Source organism: Heteronotia binoei, chromosome 10 (assembly GCF_032191835.1).
Source record: "Heteronotia binoei isolate CCM8104 ecotype False Entrance Well chromosome 10, APGP_CSIRO_Hbin_v1, whole genome shotgun sequence".
NCBI classification, from domain to species: domain Eukaryota; kingdom Metazoa; phylum Chordata; class Lepidosauria; order Squamata; family Gekkonidae; genus Heteronotia; species Heteronotia binoei.
The window spans coordinates 104,173,062-104,191,111 of NC_083232.1; the positions used below are offsets into that span (position 1 = coordinate 104,173,062).

The following is an 18,050-nucleotide window of genomic DNA, read 5'->3' on the forward strand; positions in this document are numbered from 1 at the left end:
TTCGGCGCCTGGAGCACAGGGGAGGGGAGCAAACACAGCCACTGGTCAGTCTCAAGGTCAAGTCCTGCAAGAGAGCCTGACTGAACAAAACAAGACAGTTCAGTCGACTGCTGGAGTGAGAATAGCGGAGAGCTCCTATGTTGCTTCTTACCTGATAGATGATCATATCTGTGAGGAAGATCCGCAGCCAAAGCCAGGTGTCCGTCTTCCATGAGGCGCAAATTCTTGTGAATTCTGCAAAATGTGACAGAGGAGGAGAGAAAAAGATCAGGACAAGACTCTCTCTCTCTTGCATGCGCGCACACGCACACACACACATATACACAGAGCTTCTGCTTCCTTCTCTGGGGCTGTTCCTCCTCTTTTGGGGAGGAAGGGAGAGGGAGGAAAGAGTCCCACAGCAGCTTCAAGACCAACAATGTTTTATTCCAGGTATAAGCTTTTGTCAGCAAGCACGCTTCTTTGGAGGAAGGAAGGGTGGGCAGAAGGATATTGGTAAGGAGACAGGAAGACAAGCTCCAGTCCAGGAGGATTCCTTGTCTTGCAGTTTAGCAGTCCCTCTTTGAAATTCCTTTGTAAAAGCCCTGCCATTCTTAGGTCAGCAACTGAATGCTGCAGTTCCTAATGTGCATTTCTTCTTTGCCTCCTCCTGGGTGGAACTGAGCCCAGGCTTCCTGCCTCATGCCTCCACGCCTACCCGCCCCCCTACTCCAATCAAGCCTGCTGTGGCCCTCAGCACCTGTTCTCTGGAACTCATCTCCCCCTTTTGTGGCCCAGCCCAACAAAGGAGCATTTACATCAGATCCAAACGAGTTCATCTAAAACTCATCTCCCGAGATAATATAATGACGACTGTGACCAGCTAGAGCAGGGGTGTCGAACTCATGAGGGCCGGATCTGACATCAGAGACCTTGCCGGGCTGGGCCACGAGTATCATAAAATGTAATGCCAGATAGCGGACATATAAACTTTATAAAGGGCACAGACACACAATTAAAGATTGGGGTTTTTTTACTTAAAATAAAACATACTTAAAATATTAGCAAGCTTGCAATATTTTGTTTTACAGTCTCTGATAAATGTCACCTCTTGCTATGAATTATTGCATCAAAAACTGAAGACAATGTCTGTGCTGTACCAGTCTTGAATATGTTCAGGTGTGCACATCTGTAAGCTGCAAACTTACTTTTGATTCATTGACATTAATTACAGAACATCTCATAGTCAATGCTTTGAGCCTAGGACCCAGAGGAACATGAAGCAGCTGGGCCTTGTGAGCTTTTGTACAGAAGTTGCTTCACATACTAGTCAAGAGCACGTGAAGGCACCATGGCACAGATTGAGGGCTATGTGCTTGTCTACAAAAGTATAATTTCCCCCAGGAAAAGGACTACAACAAAAAACAACACAACTTTCCCCCAAAAAACAACTATAAGAACAGAGAGACAGCCATGTACAGTGGTCAGTATCAGCCTATTATCTGGAAAGTTTAAATTCAAGACCCCCAATCAAAGGAAAATATGAAAGGAAAATTAAGGAAAAGTTGTTGGGTAAACCTGGGGTGGAACACACTCACAGCCTAATGCTGATATTTCTCTTCTAAATAGTTCACATGCTTTCCTATTGAGAAAGACTGGAGGGCATGAGTACAGTGAAAAAGAGGAGCAGAACCCAGTTACAGCCATAACAAGCCCAACAAATCTCTCTCTTTCTCTCTCTCTGTAGCAAGGCAAAAAGTTCATACCTTCACTAAAACGCTGCTAGTCTTAAAAGCATTCTTTTTAGCTCTCCTGATGGTGGGGACTGGCAAAGGAAGCTCTGGCTCTTTCTTTCCTTCCCTGGGGGCACAACAAGGAGGAAGAGGAGTCTCAACCATTCATTAGAAGGAAGAGAAGCTTGTCTCAGTAGCTCTGCAGGGTGATTAATTGAGCCTGGCAAACTTAATCACCCAGCAGAGCTATAGAGCCAAGCTCCCTTATTGGCTGAGGCTGCTCCTCCCTCCTCCTCCCTTTGGGAAAAGGGAGGGGGGAGAGGGAAAGACTGCTTTGCTGCTCTGGCTTATCTGGGGAAAAACACAAAATGGCGACCGACAAAAGCAGGCAAGGGAAAATGAAGCAGAAGACAGCCAGTTCCTGGAGGGCCTGATTGGAGCCCTCTGAGGGCCTGATCTGGCCCGCGGGCCATATGTTTGACACCCCTGAGCTAAAGTCTTTGTCTGCAAGATAAGGTAAAACTACATAACTCTGACTTAATCAACTTTATATCTCAGATAACATTTTAAATTTATCTCCAAACTTAAGGTAATACTCTTGTCTTAAAGAGTCTAATTTTTCCTTTTTATAATAATTTTTTCTAAAATCCAGCTTGGAGAACCTGAAAGTTTGCACCCTCCTGTGTTATGTGTCCCTGGGGGGGCCCTAGCAAGAGGCACGATGGGGCCTGGGTCTGGGGAACCTACCCTTATCCAGGGGCTCCAGGGAGTGCAGCAGTTCCCAGCTCTCTCGAGCCAACCGGAAGCTCTCCAGGACTTCACCTGAGTTGGGGAGCTCTGCTGCAGGGATGGTCACCTGCCTGCTCCGCCCCTTCCCAGAAGGATCTTCGTCATCAGAGCTCTGCTCAAAAGTCAACATAACTTCCATATTAATTGAAAAACTATAGTTCAAGAAAAGCGGCAAAGGATTCCAGCACACCCTCTTTAGACGTCACTTTGCTGGGGGCAAATGAACCTGAGGCAGGAAAGCTTTCCATGAGCTGCTGGTTCTTTTCTTTTTGCTAATGTCACTCCATTTTGTTTCATTCCACTTTGTTCCTCTTGACATATGTATCCAATTTATACAATGCTATGCTTGTGCTTTGCTATGCTGCCTTTGAAGCATCCCGTTGCTTGCGGCTTATCTGGAGGGAGGGTAGCTAGTCTGGGAACTGGCTAGTTACTACGCAACCAAGGTCAGAAGCTGGAGGAGATGTAACTCAAGAACTGATAACACCACCTGGAGTGATGAGAGCTTAATAGAAAACCCGCGCAAACCCCCGCTTTAGCTTGGCGCACTTTGGCTTGAATTATAACGGTTAGGGCAAAGGTTTATAAGAACTAGGAACTGGCGGGGAGGCCAGTTCCGACAACACGTGTGTATGCCCACGATGCCGGAATAAAGATCTTGAACTCTACTTGTCTCTGGGTCCGACATTTTGTCGGAACTCCCATTACCCTGAACTGGACTAAACCCAGACCCACGATGGCTGGTGAACAGAACCAAGCTACAGGGACCACCAAAACCACCAAGGAGGAGGAACCAAAGCCCAAAGGGCCGCGGGTTACTCCTGCTACGATGGCGGTGCGCAGAAGGGATTGGGGCTCCATGGATTTCCGGGAGAGTATTATTGGAGATTTGAGAGAGGACCCCAAACAGCACCACCGATTCTCGGGACTACAATGATCTTACCACCCGTGGGGGTTCCAGAGCGACAAGAGCGGAGGGGAATATTCCTGGACAAGCGGGCCGGGGAACAGGGCTGCGGAGTGGATGCAAAAAGCCCTTGCCAGTCAGAGCAGCCAACTCCGAGAGGAGATGCAAGCCATGCACACCTTTGTAATCCAAGAGATGCAGAACCTCGCCCAGCAGGTACAGGCAATAGGAGAGCGGGTCGCAGCCGCACCTCCCCTTCAACCAGCTCCAGTGGGGGGGGGGCGAGCAACCATTGATCCCCGCGGGGGAAGAACCCCTAGCAGGAGGAGATCCACCTGTTGGGGGTGAACCGTGCCCCCAACCCGGACCGAAGGAACCAGTGCTGGTGCCGGGGGGGGGAGCCTCAAGTCAGTGAAGCAAGATTCAACGGAGACCTGGCAGAGCTAGCCTATTTCATCGTGTCTGTGTGGGCTCACCTCAGTGTCTGGGCCTGCAACTTCCCAATGGAACAGTTGCGGGTTGTATACATCAGGAGCTGCCTTCGAGGGGTGGCTGCCCAGTGGTTTGTCACCCTGTTCGAGAGGCGATCCCCCGCACTGAACTCCGCCATGGAGCTCCTGAGGGTCCTGCAACATCACTTCAAAGACCCCTTGCAGGATACCAATGTCATAGTGGCCCTGCAAGACCTGAAGCAGGGTGCCGGGTCGGTGTGAGACTACCTCAACGAGTTCCAGGCGTTGAATTCCAAGGTCCATAAATGGGACAACGGGGCTGGAATTGAACAGTTCAAAAGGGGCTTAAACGCCCACATCTACGGGGAGGCTCTGAAGTTGGGGGAGCTCAAGATTTGGTCGGGTAGACCCAGCTGGCTTGCGAGATAGAGGACCGAAACAAGATGATTGCCCTCCACAAGAAGCAACAAGGGGGGGGGCAACGAAAGAAGCCCGGGAGAAAACACCCAGGTCCAGTCTGCCCAAGAGAGCTCCAGATCAGCTCTCCCAAGATGAGCACGACTGTAGAGCCAAGGCCAAACTGTGCTTCAAATGTGGGGGGAAGAATCACATTGCCAGCGACTGTCCTAGCAAGCCAAGGGAACCGAGGACCTTAACGCCCCTAAAGTCGGAGATGAAGAAGACTGGAGGCATGGGCGCCCCAGCAGCTAAGGCCAAGTTGGCAGTGTTGCAGTTCCGGGAGCCGATCCCAGAGGAATCCGAGGAGGAGGATGGAGGGGCCCAGCTGCCAGGAAACAACCACGACCTGGTATAAGGAACACGCAACAGCAGGTCCAAGCCACGGCCACGCCATTACAGGTGAGATGATCCGGGATTTTGTACTATGTACCCATAACCTTAGTAAATCCAGTCACTAAGAGGTTTTCCTGCATCGGGCCTGCTGGACTCAGGATGCTGTAAAGACTTACTATCCCCTAGTTTGGTGGAAGCATTGGGGCTTAAGAATGTACCCCTTCGAGAATCTTATGTGTTTGAACAGATGGACGGGAGCCCAATGAAGGGGGAACCATGTAGTACGGGGACAGAATTATGCGCCCTGGGGGTAGGGGAACATTGGGAGCCCCGCACCCTTATCATCGCCCCGGCCACCAAATTTCAAGCCGTCCTCACCCTGGAATGGTTAGCCGATCACGATCCGCTTGTCCAATGGAGCGGGAGAGCTATCAACTTCCTGGACCTGGTGTGTGAGAGTCACCGGTGGAATAAAAAATGGGGTTCAGACCTCCCTCCCCAGCTGGAAAAGCTTTGGTCACCAAGGTCAAAGTGCCCAGGTTACCCCCCGAGTACCAAGATCTGCAAAGTATTTGATGCCCAGGAGGCATACGAGCTACCCCAACACAGACCCACTGACTGTGCCATTGAACTGGTGGAGGGGGAGCCACTGCCCAAAACTAAACTGTACTCAATGACTTGGGGGGGGGGGGGGAAGGGAGGAGTTGCAGCGGTTCCTGGAACTCAACTCATTCAGAGGGTTCATACAACCTGCCAAGTCCCCTCATGCGGCCCTGGTGCTATTTAGAAAGAAAAAGGATGGCAGTTTATGGTTATGCACTGACTTTCATGGCTTGAACATGATTTCCATGAGTAATGCGTACCCTCTCCCCCTTATACGGGGGAGAGTAATGCGTACCCTCTCCCCCTTATCCTTGTCTCAAGGAAAAATCTTCACCAAGCTTGATCTCCGAGATGCTTATTTCCGGGTGCGCATCAAAGAAGGGGATGAGTGGAAAACTGCCTTTAACACACCACTGGGCTAATATGAATATCTAGTCATGCCGTTCGGACTTAAGGGGACCAAGGGAGTATTCATGAACTTAATCAATGAAGTGTTGCATAAATACCTGTATAAGGGCGTGGGCTGTTACCTGGATGATGTTTTGATATACTCTTAAGATCTGCCCTCACATGTCCGCTTAGTGAGGGAGGTCTTACAGACCCTGTATAAGCACAGACTGTTTGCCAAGCTGTCCAAGTGTGAATTCCACAAAACAGAACTCGATTTCTTGGGGTACTGCATCTCCACAGGGGGGGCTGGGGATGGACCCGAATAAAATACAAGCCATGGTAGAATGGGAACCCCCTCGAACCCGCAAACAGCTCCAGAGTTTCCTCGGGTTCACAAATTGCTATAAGGGGTTCATCAACAACTTTGCAGAGGTCATGCTACCCCTCACAGAACTATTGAAAACCAAGGGGAAGGGACCGCAAGCCTCAAAGGACAGTTCCAGCCTCCCGTGCACGGGAGAGTGTCAAAAAGCATGTGATGAACTGAAGGCTCGGTTTACATCCGAACCCTACCAAATATACCCCGATGAGAGCAAAAGGTCTGTGGCGCAATGTGACGTGAGTGATGTCGCCTGCGCAGCCGTATTGCTCCGGGAGGGGCCAGATGGCCAGTTGCACCCTTGCGCATACTTGTCCCAGAAATTCAGCCCAACTGAGCGCAATTGGTCAGTGTGGGGCCAGGAAGCTTCCACCATAGAGCTTGCCCTGAAAAAATGGAGGCACTATCTAGAGGGGGCGAAAGAACCATTTGAACTATGGACAGACCACAAAAATCTGGCTGCTCTCATCGGCACCCGAAACCTCAACAATAAACAAGTACGGTGGGCAGGGTTATTTCAGCGATTCAATTTCAAGCTGGGTCATATCCCCGGGAAACTGAACTTCCTGGTGGATGCGTTGTCCCGCCTCCCTTACCACGACAGCAAGAGGGAGGTTATTGACTCACTGTTCACGCCCTCCCAACTAAGCGCACTAGTGACCACGTGTGCGCAAATCCGGAAGGAGGCGGAGCCCCCTGATGGGTTTTCAGGGGAACTGAAGCAAGCCTTTTTTGACAACCCCCCCAGGGGAGGATTTACAAGTAGTAAAGGGGGACGATAGGCTTAAAGGGGAGAAGCTCCCCTTGCGCTGTTATACATCTTTTCAGCAGGACAACTGGGTGGCCCTGCTGCCCTTTGCAGAGTATGCTTACAACAACAGCGTGCATAGTGCCACCAAAGTAAGCCCCTTCCAAGCGATGTATGGCTATGAAAGCAAGCCATTCCCGGAGCTTGCCCCCCCCCCACCTTGTCAGCTCCTGCTGACTTTACAGAATGGTGGTGAAGGATAGCGGGGGGCTGGGCAGTTATCAGCCAACAACTGCAGAAGGCGCAAAAAGCCTATAAGACTCAATACAATAAAAAGCACTCTGAGCTTTGGGACTTATCAGTGGGAGACAAGGTGTACGTTTCAACCAAGCATTTACCCAATGCACAGAACTGCAAAAAATTGGGGATGAAGTATTTGGGGCCTTTCCCGATCAAACGGATTATAAATAAGGTGACTGTTGAATTGGAATTGCCAAAAAACTTCAAACATGTCCACCCTTGTTCCCATGCCAGTTATCTGAAGGACCCAGGGCCCTCGTCATGGCACCCCCAGACGGAACCAGCACCCCCAACTCTGGTTCATGGTCAGATTCATCATGAGGTGCAGGAAATTCTCGATGCTAAGATCAAACGTGGTGAACTGTTTTACATGATCAAGTGGACTCACTTCCCCTTAAATAAAGCTGAATGGATCAGCTCCAAAGATATGAACTGCAAAGCCCTGATTAAGGACTTTTATAATAAGCACCCTAATAAGCCTGGGGGGAGGGGGCCCTGGGGGGGCAGAACTCTCAGTCCAGTCCAGGAGGATGCCTTGCCTTGAGGTTCATTCAACTTCCGTGGGCTTATTTGCATGAAGTCTGTTTCCCGCCCCCGCCCCCAAGTGCAGATGTTATTCTAGTTCTTTAAGTGGCCTCATGTCAGTGGCCTGATGTGGGTGGCCCAGGCAAGCCCAATCGCCTCCAGTGTCGGAAGCTCCGCAGGGCTGGGCCTGGCGAGTGCTGGAATGGGAGAGCCCCAAGGAAGGCAGAGGCAGGCCACCTCCACACCTCTCTTGCCTTGGAAACCTCAAGGGGCTGGCATTAGTCAGCAGTGACTTCATAGCAAAAAAAGTTAATCCTCCAGTTTATCTGGGACCTGTATGGACAAGTCTGAACCCACAAGGAGCGACCAACGTGGTTGGGTAGGTTCCTGTAGTGGGAGTAGGCAGTCCCTGAAGTTTGGCGGCTCAGACTAGTTCATCCACAAACTAACGTAGCCCAGATCTTTGGAGATGAGTAAAACCTCCCTGTTAAGACCACGCCTGGAAGCTGGGGCCAGCTGGCTGCAGGAGAGACTGGTGGGAGTGTCAAGTGCTGCCAAGTGACTAATGACTTCTGTGAATTATTGTTCTCCAAAACATCCCATCATTAACAGCCAATTTTCACTCTGCCTTCATCTAAATCTAATCTGTATTTCCTTACGATGTACCAGTAAAGAAGACCAAGTTGAAGACTCTTCAGTAAACTGCTCACATTGACAGAACCATCAACTCCAAGGGTCCCTAAGAGGGGCATTGTTGGAACTCACAGAAGCTGCAACCAACAAAATCGTGAACAGTATTTTTAAAATCTATTTTCTGTCCATTCTTTCTCTTTCCACCACTATGGTCCAAACTACAGGCACAATTATGAACATATCTCAATATTGTATTTCCTGCATGAGGGGGTGGGGTCTCAGCAGGGCACTTCTATTAGAAGATTACTTCTATTAGAGCATGATTTCTCAACAAAGATAAGAATGCTTCCCGCATAAAATGGTAGCATTACCATGGTTTTCTCTCTTCCCTCAGCCAGCTTCCGCTTTTTGTGTGTGTGTTTGCTGCGATCAATGTCTGTATCACTGTAAACATTGGGCACATCCTCCAACAGAACAAGTGGAATCTGGTTTGCAGCATTTGGACCTAGATTTAAAATAAACACATCACTTTAAGCACATTTACAATTATGAGGATCCTGCCAAAATCTGCTTCTAACACCTAAAACCCTGGGAAACGATTGCAGAGAGCCATTAAAAATCTGCACAGCTGCACTGTCCTTAGAAATGGGAAGGCCTTTTTGGCCCTGGCCCCCACCCGGTGGAGCTCGCTGCCTGAGGACATCCAGGCCCTATGGGATCTGCTATCACTCTGTAGGGCTTGCAAGGCATGTGGCGGAGGACAGCAACCACCTGACACTCACATCCCGCCCTCTCCCTCCATCTGCCTTGACCCAGGGGGCAAGCGGATACGGAAAACTGGTCTCATCTTGGACAACATGCTGTTTTATCCTGGTTTTTATCTATTGTAATGTTGTTTTAACCCTCTATTTACTGATGGGAGCCACTCGAGCCCTGCCTGCAGGGAAGGGCAGCCTAATAAATAAACGGGAGGGAGGGAGCAGCGTGCCGCCTCACCAGGACTTCAGCATTTGAGGGAGTAGTGAAAAAACTTCTGTGGAACATTCTTGTTCTTTAAAATTAGAGAAATGCTCTTTAAGATAAAGTTTTACTTTATTTACCCAAATGTATAGCATGAAAAAATCTGAGATCTTTTTAAATTTTTCAGTACAAATCCCAGAAATTTTTCAGAAGCATTGAAAAAACTCCCTTTCTTGAAATAATTAAATACTTAGGACAAGGATTTACACACTGAAATTGTATGGCATTCAGTGTTCCTGACTGAAAAAATGGGAAGCTTTAAAGAGCACTGGAAAAAAAAATTGGGAAGGGGCTGCTTTCTGCTAAAATAGGATAAGGTGTAGCAGAAACCCCATGCTCCCCCACAAGGCAGTCAAAAGCCATAGATTTCGGCCTGGTTTAAATATGATGCAAGGAATAACCAACCCCATGCAGGATTCCACCCGCCGGGTCTCACTATGCACACATCAGCACCCCAGAGATCCACAGGTCAGGAGCTCACAGGAAATGGAAATCCAGCTCATGGAAGGGGGAGGGGCTTGGGGGGGGGGGCTTACACAGAAGTGCTTTTTACGACAGTTTCAACTAACCTTGGAAGAGAGACGGCTGGATGCTGCTGACATACTGGAATGCATTCTTGAAGAAGACCAGCATGGTGGAATAGATCACTTGGGTCTTGTATTTTGTGTGGGCTTCATTCTCATAGTTACCAATGTACCTGCAGACGTCTTTCATTTTGAGCAAGATGTCGCCAAAGCTTCTGAAGAGACAAGAGCATGCTGTGATTACAACCTCATTCAATGAAAGTTAAAAATCTTCTTTAAATCTGCCCCCCCCAGAAGTGGGGGGAGGCACAGTTTATGATCAAAACAGTTCATTTGAATGCTTTCTGTAGTGCCATCCACACACCTTGAGCCTTCTTCCATTCCATGTGAGAGGGGCACATTTTTTCCAGCAGTAAGAAGATGAAGAAGAGTAAATATGGCTTAATTTTTGTAGTGATAAGTACTGATGCGACATACATTTATAAGATTGTGCACAAATTGTTATTATTTGTGTTTTATGGATATCAGAATCCCAGATAGTCTGCCATTGATCTTCTTTAAGGACTCTGTTGAGTTCCTTATGCCACAATCTAGTGCAGGGGTGGCCAACGGTAGCTCTCCAGATGTTTTTTGCCTACAACTCCCATCAGCCCCATCCAGCATGGCCAATGGCTGGGGCTGATGGGAGTTGTGGGCAAAAAAAACATCTGGAGAGCTACTGTTGGCCACTCCTGATTTAGTGTATGAAGGCAGGCCCTGCAAAACTGTAAAAGATCTCACAGGGCCCTGGTGTCTTCCGGTAGAGCGTTCCACTAGATTGGGGCCAGTACTGAAAAGATCTCGGCCCCTGTAGAGGATAGCTCGACCTCTTCAGGGCCAGGGATCACCAGCAATTTCCTATCAGTAGAGTGTGGTGCCCTTCTAGGGACATAGCACAGGAGGCAGTCCCGGAAATATGTAGGCCCCAGACTGCTCAAGGCCTTAAAAGTCATAATCAAAACCTTGAATCTGACTCTGTATTCAACTGGAAGCCACTGCAGCTGGCACAACACAGGCTGAATGTGTGCTGGCCATGGTGTTCCTGTCAGGATTCACGCCACCGCATTCTGGACCCGTTGGAGCTTCTGGGTTAGACCAGGCCAGCATAGAGCAAGTTACAGTAGTCTGATCTAGAGGTGACTGCCACATGGATAACTGTGGCGAGGTCTGAGCAGGACAGCAGAAGAGCCAACTGCGTGGTTGGTGAAGAGGAATACTCTTATGAAATATTTTCTCTTTGGGAAATACTTTTTCAGACAATACTTTAGTCAAAATATGAAGATTTTTATGTAAAACTACAGCATTAAGTAAGAATAATTTCTATGTATAAAATGTCAAGAGTCACTCCATCTTGTTCCTCTTGCCATATGTATCCAGCTACACAATACTGTGCTTGTGCTAGCTATGCCGCTTTGATGTAGTTGCTGCTTGTTGCTTATCTGAAGGGAGGATGGGATGTCTGGGAGCTGGCTAGTTGCTATGTACCAAGGCTGCGAACAGGAGGAGATGCGACCCGAGAACTGATAATGGCACCTGTGGTGATGAGAGCTTAATAGAAACCCCGCACAAACCCCCCACTTTAGCTTGCCATGCTTTGGCTTGAATTCTAACGGTCAGGGCAAAGATTTATAAGTTGGGAGAACTGGTGGGCTTGTCAGTTCTGACAACGCATGTGTATGCCCATGAAGCTGAAATAAAGATCTTGAACTCTACTTGTCTTTTCCTTGGCTCTGGGTCTGACATAATATAGACATATATTTTCTAAGTAACGATACACTTATTGTTTAAATATGAGTAATTCTGGCAACACTTAATGTACTATGCATTTGATAAAGTATTACGATAAAAGATGTCCATGTTTGCAGAGGCAAGAAGTTTTGTGGGTTCACATGAAACTGTTTTTGTTCAAATACATTTGCTTGTTTCCAACAACATTTATTTTCTTATTTCAACTTTTTCCCTTCCTATCTCAGATGACAAAAACTTTAGACTGAACCACTGCCTCATGGGGGGCAGAAAATGGGGGGGGGGGGTAGTGCCATACGAGGTGGAACCCGTTGCTGTGACAACCCAAACCCTGGCAGAACATCTTGAGCTGGCTGACCACTGTCATCCCATACAGGAGATGAGCAAACACATCTTGAGCCGTCTGGGACTACGACTGGAGAGGGTCCATTATCTCCAAGATGTACAAGAAATTTAATCAGAGATGGTACATTTTTATCTGTGTGTTCTTTTCTTGCAAGGAGAACAAAGACCCAGTTCTTTCATGCAATTACATCAGACAGTAATAGTCAGAAACAATTATAATCCAACCTTCTCGACACGTCCATCTGCCATTCACACCTGACTCCCACAACAGACAGAATCTTGAACACCCGTTCCCAAGGGTCCATTATTTGAGAGGATTTCTCGGTCAGTCCCTCTATGATGTATTTCTGAGAGCTCCGCTTGCTGGGGGACAAGAGATCGGGCGTGTCCTGTGCACCTAGAAAGCAAAGGAAAGAGCTTTGGGTACCAGAAACCCCATCTTGCACATAGCTCTTGCTACTTTGCAGATGTATATGCAGAGACCATACAGAAGATGCCTGGACTGCAACATGATGCCCAGGCATAACACGGACAGCTAAAGAAATGAGAAAATGGATGTCCTGACTGACTCTGGGATCTGACAAGGCAGGAAGGCACTGCCCCCCCCTCCCCTGGGGAAGGAGTCCAAGGACCAAGCGCTTTAGGGATCCTGGCACAAAACCTCTCCGAGACTGCACAGACAACCTCTCGAAGAAGAGAGTTATAGATAAGTTCCTTGTCTGCTGCACCCACACGCAGCTGCTGGGTGGGCAGGAATGGTGGAAGATGCTTAACTCTTCTTCTGCATCCACCACTTCTCCAACATCTCCTCTGCCTTTGACTGGGAAATCTGGACATAAGCACAGTCTGGCGGTGGGGGGGGGGGGAGCAATGGCAGAGGTGAAGGGGCAAAGGAAAACTGACTGTATTGTCTGAGGGGCTGGAATCTTGCAGCCTATGCTGTAAAATACCACACATAGGGATGGTTTTAAATAGGGGTGTAGTCAGGATTTTTTCCCTTCAGGGGGCATTTAAGTAAGACAGGGGCACCCCCTCACACACCACCCATCAGCCAGACCCCAGCCCACCCCACACCAGGCCCATAGTCATGGGAGGGCTGATGAGGGTGGAAGCCCTCTCACAACTGCACCCAGCAGGAGGGGAAGGGGAGTGGAGGGGCAGATGCCCGGCAGCCTCCCTGGATCGCCTTGATTCACAGCCAGCTTCTCAAAACTGGCAGAGAGGGACAGTCGTGGCAATCCTGGCCTTGCAGGAGGGAAGGGAAGGGAGAAAGGCAGCTACTGCACAGCCTCCCCAGATCTTCCTGCCTTCACAGCCTGCTTCTCAAATTCAGCAGAGCAGGAGGGGAAGGGGAGGGCTGGCCAGCACAGCCCTCCCCACTCCTGGTAAGTCTCCTCCCAATCCCGGGCTGGCAGGTTTAGTCACCATGCTAAACTGCTCCCAGTTTGCAGCAAGCTCCTGGAGGTAAAGGGCTGCAGTGACGACTTGTGGCGTGGCACAAAACATAAAATAATTCAACAAAGTTTTCCCACGAACCAGCTGGATGGGAAGCTGGTGGGGCTGGATAGGAAGTGGTGCGGGGCCTTGGCAGTGAGTCAGGGGGTCCCCTGTGGGTATGGGCCTGGTTTTATATAAGACCAGTAGATGACAAGGAGCAAGCCAATCTAGACAGACATCACACACTCACACCATTCAGAACAAATGATGGATTCTCTTTAAGCACGGCCACCTTTCTTTGCAAGATGGAATTAATCATTTGCATTGTGTAGACAGGTCACAGGAAGCTTCATTAAAGCAGGCAAAAACTACAAATCAGAAGCCACAATAAAAGAGTTTCTTCCTACTAGCCAAGCAATAAAGCAAAATGCTACACGTAATTCTGAGGTCCATTCAGCTATACTTTCCCTAAATTTGGGGCCGGGGGCTCTTACCTTGATACTGGCTTTCCACCTGTGTAGATCTTGTCACATAAGTAATGTAAAATTCTGCAGCTTTGTTCAAGTACTTATATAATAAGGCAGCCGGGAGCCGCACATCGGGGTTGTTAATAATTAAGGGAAGCACATCACAGACTGAAAGGGATAAAACAAAAATCAGATAAACAAGCTGCCTTAACATAAGACCATATTCAATAGAGAAACAGATTTCAGGTGTGTTTGAGCAAGCAAACATAGCCATTAAGCTGCTCTGAATGCCTGTTCATAACAGACTAATAGCTCATTTTTTGACAGCTTTACTTTCCAAGGACTCAGGTGACAACAGGCGCTGTCTTGGGAAGGGAAGCCTCTTCTGGGGCAGATGCAAATGCCCCTCTAGGAAGCCACTTGCCTCCTCTAGGAAACAGTTCTGGTTTCTTCATATGCAGGTGGACACAAATTGCACTGACACATCCTATTAACTAAGATTTTCTTGCTCATTACATGATGTCTGATACTGTCGAAGTCATGTTTATCACTGTTCCAGAAAGTTCCCAGTCTAAAAGCAACATATATGGACGGGCTGCTTTCAACTCACACATTTGGGCAGGGACTGTGGCTCAATGGAAGAGCCTCTGGTTTGCATGCAGAAGGTCCCAGGTTCAATCCCTGGCAACTCCAGCTCAAATGGACCAGATAACAGGTGAGGTGAAAGACCGCTCCCCACCCGCCCCGAGGCAGAACTGAGCCAGCTGGACTGGGAGAAAGAACACAAGACAGAGCTGCTGGGAAGCTGAGGGGGGTTTGGGTTTTCCTTTCCTAAACAGCGACACTACTGGGGAGCATTAAATGAAGTTGCTTTCAGAGATGGCAGAGTCTGAAGATAAGCGGGTGCTTGTAGCCTGCTGGAGAGTGGTGGTTTTGGCAGAGAAGCTCAATTACTCTTTTGTTTCTGTAAAAGTGTGAGGTGAGTGCCCATGTTGCAGTCCCTGTTTTCAGGAAGGGAGTCTGAAGAAGTGAGCCAAGTTGAGGGGACCAGAGATGAAGTTCTAGATTTACTGGGGAAATTAAAAACTAGTAAGTCTCCCGGTCCTGATGGCAGAGCACCAAGAGCTCAGACACAAGAGAGTCAACCTACTAACCCCCACATGTCCCTTGGCACTAAATCCAGCCTCTGGATCAGAAGACTGGAGGGCAGCAAATGTTACACCAATTTTTAAAAAGGGACCCAGAGAGGAACCAGGAAATCTCCAGCCAGTCAGCCTCACGTCTGTCCCAGGCAGAATAGTATAAATAGTAATCAAAGATAAAATTGTTAGGCCCAGAGAGGGACAAAGCCTGCGGAGGGGAAATTGGCATGGCAGGCGAGGGGAGTTCTTTGAGAAAGTGAAGCAGCACGGGGACAAGGAGGCAGACAACGCTGACCTAGCAGACATTAGATACTTGGACTTTCAAAAGGCTTTGGACAAGGGACCTTACCAAAGACTCCTGAGTAAACTTAGCAATCATGGGATGATGGCTTTTCTTATGGGTTAAAAAAGCAAAGATCAGGAATCAATGGGCAGTTCTCCTAAGAGAGGGAAGTCAGCACTGGGGCCCCCAAGGATCATTATTGGGAGAGACCAGTTCTATTTAATTGGTTCATAAGTGATCTGGAACCAGGGGTGAGCAGTGTAGTAGTCAAGTTTGCAGACAACACCAAGAGTTCAGGATGGTGAAAAGCAAGGCTGACTCTGAAGAGCTCCAAGAAGAGTCCAGAAACTGAGAAAGTAGGTGAGAATGTGGCAAATGAAGTTCCATGTGGGTAAGTGTGAGGTGATGCGCATTGGGAGAAAAAAAATCTCAGCTTCAAATACAGGCTAACAGGGTCTGCACTTGCTGAGACCAAGTGGAAAAAAGATCTCCAGGTGACAGTGGAGAGCTCAATGGAAGTGTCAACCCAGCGGTTTGCAGGGGCAAAAAAGGGAAACTCTATATTAGGATTAGGAAAGTGATTGTGAATAAAAGGTCCAATATTGTAAAGCCCCCCTATAGAATCTGGTACAGGATCATTTGGAATCCTGTGACAATTCTGGCCACTGTATCTCAAAAAGGAGGCTGCAGAGTACAGAGGAGGGTTTGGAGCACTTTCTCTATGAGGATGATGAAGGGGAGAGGGATATGAGAGAGGTATAGAAAATGATGCCTGGGGTGGACAGAGCTGACAAAGAGAACTTTTTCTCTCTCTCCCAAAAGACTAGAACTCAAGGGCAGCTAATGGAGTTGAGGTCAGTAGGCTCAGGACCAACAAAAGGAAATAATTCTTCATTACACAGAGCGTGATTAAAACATGGAAATCACTGTCAGAGGATGTAGTGATGGCCACAGGGATAAACAGCTTTGAAGGCGGATGACATGGTGACTGAGGGGGGGCAGCATCAGGGAAGGCCTTGATACTCTGTTGCTGAGGACCTGGCTGGCCCCTGTGTGAGACAGGAGGCTGGACTGGATCCAGCAGGGCTCTTCTAATGTCTTTATGGAAAGCAGCTCCAGTCTGAGCAGAGAATACTGACTTTGTTTGACCAGGGGCGGTTCAGCATAAAGGAGCTTCATGCCGTTATGTTTCCAGGTCTCTGGAGCTTAGTTTACTGGGCATCCCCAATGACTTCATCTCAAAGGGAAAAACAGGTCATCTGCTGAACTTGAAGCAACATTCAGAGGAGCTGTGAGCAAAAACTAGACGCAGCAGACTGCTCAAGAAGGCATTCTGATTGTGCCAAAACTGACAGCATCATGGAACATTACGAAGAAAGGATTCTTCACTGAGAACAGATCTGGTAAGTAAAACTCAGGTACAATAAAACAACTATGCTTCTGTTACATATTTCGCTACACTGTATACCATATAAAATTATTTTAAATTTTTAAAAAATGGAAATGAATCAGCTGGAAGCAGAAGGGTCTCTAATTTCTACACCTTTACAATCCAAACCAACATTTTATGCAATATGGGACAGGCTGTCACCCATTTCAACAAGGACAAACCCACTGAGGGTTTCACCAATGGATGGGCAGTTAAAACTTTCATTAAGCACTTTTACACACTTGCATATATCAGACCAAAGCCACGTTCTACCTTTTAGTATTCCAATGAGATGCCTATTCTTACCAAATAACTTCCTGTAGCAATTGACAGGTGATTCTTGGTCTTCCATGTTTTCTGCATCTAATAAGCTTTCACCCAGGCCCACCTTGGCAAAAAGAAAGAAAGAAAGAGAAAAGATCTGCTTGTCCTCTGCAGAAAGCTGCAGGGCTTAACTGTAAGACTAGGAACTGAGAGATGCAGACTCAAATCCCAGCCTGTGGATGACCCAGGGCCCTCACAGTCTCTCAGCCTAGCCTACCTCACAGGGCTGTTGTGAGGGCAACAGGCAGGCAGGAAGAACCACACACACTGCCATCCATTCCTTGGAGGAAGGGCAAAGACAGACAGACCTCTTCAAGAGGATTTTCAGAAGCATCGTCACACTGAACAAAGAAAGCAAATGGCTTCATGATCTAGTAATTTCTCACCTCCTCTTAAACCACCTGCAGTTACACTATTCCAAATGGCTCATAAATCATAACAAGTTCCATGTTTTCAAACAAATTCACAAGATACAAACCCATTAAAATATTATCTCAATGCAACAGTTCTTCCGCTACACAACAGTCTAACTGAATTACTTTTAAGAAGTCCAGTGGTCTTCCCAGTAACACAGCCTTTACTTTTTGTCTCAATCAAGCTAGTCTGTGCGGCAGACAACATACTGACTCAGCTGGCAGAGTTCCAGGGTAAGCAGCCAAGGTCTGAAAGGAAAAGGGCCTTCTTACCCCGTGCTGAACCACCGATTCAGGGAAGCGTCGCAGAAGCAGCAGTAACATTTCCGCCCGTTCAAGTGTATTAAAGCACTGCTCCGTGGCCTTCAGTAACATTTCACACTGGATCCGGCCAGGAAGGGTCTCAAATAAACCTACGATGGAAAGATGACACTGAATCAAGTGACCTTACAAACAGGGATGGGATGCGACAAGAGGCAACAATACATTTCAGGTGGAGAATTAAGGAGGGCGACAACAGGCAGGACAGTCTGGGCAGGCAGAAACACCGAATTCTACATGCTTTCTAAAACCTCTTTCCCTTTTTTGTCTTCTTTCCCCCATCAAAGAGACAGGGAGGCAGGACCATAGCTACGAGGAGGGGGGGGGTGT

General features: G+C 48.1%; 1 protein-coding gene across 1 annotated transcript in view; it reads right to left on the reverse strand.

Moving 5' to 3' along the window:
* INTS10 (integrator complex subunit 10) overlaps positions 1 to 18,050 on the reverse strand; it is a 35,799-nt gene that overhangs the window by 12,176 nt on the left and 5,573 nt on the right. The window contains 8 exon segments of the mRNA XM_060247857.1: positions 152 to 234; positions 2,460 to 2,613; positions 8,602 to 8,735; positions 9,820 to 9,989; positions 12,130 to 12,301; positions 13,836 to 13,976; positions 16,969 to 17,050; positions 17,673 to 17,812. Of these exon segments, the coding sequence (XP_060103840.1) occupies positions 152 to 234; positions 2,460 to 2,613; positions 8,602 to 8,735; positions 9,820 to 9,989; positions 12,130 to 12,301; positions 13,836 to 13,976; positions 16,969 to 17,050; positions 17,673 to 17,812 (1,076 nt within the window).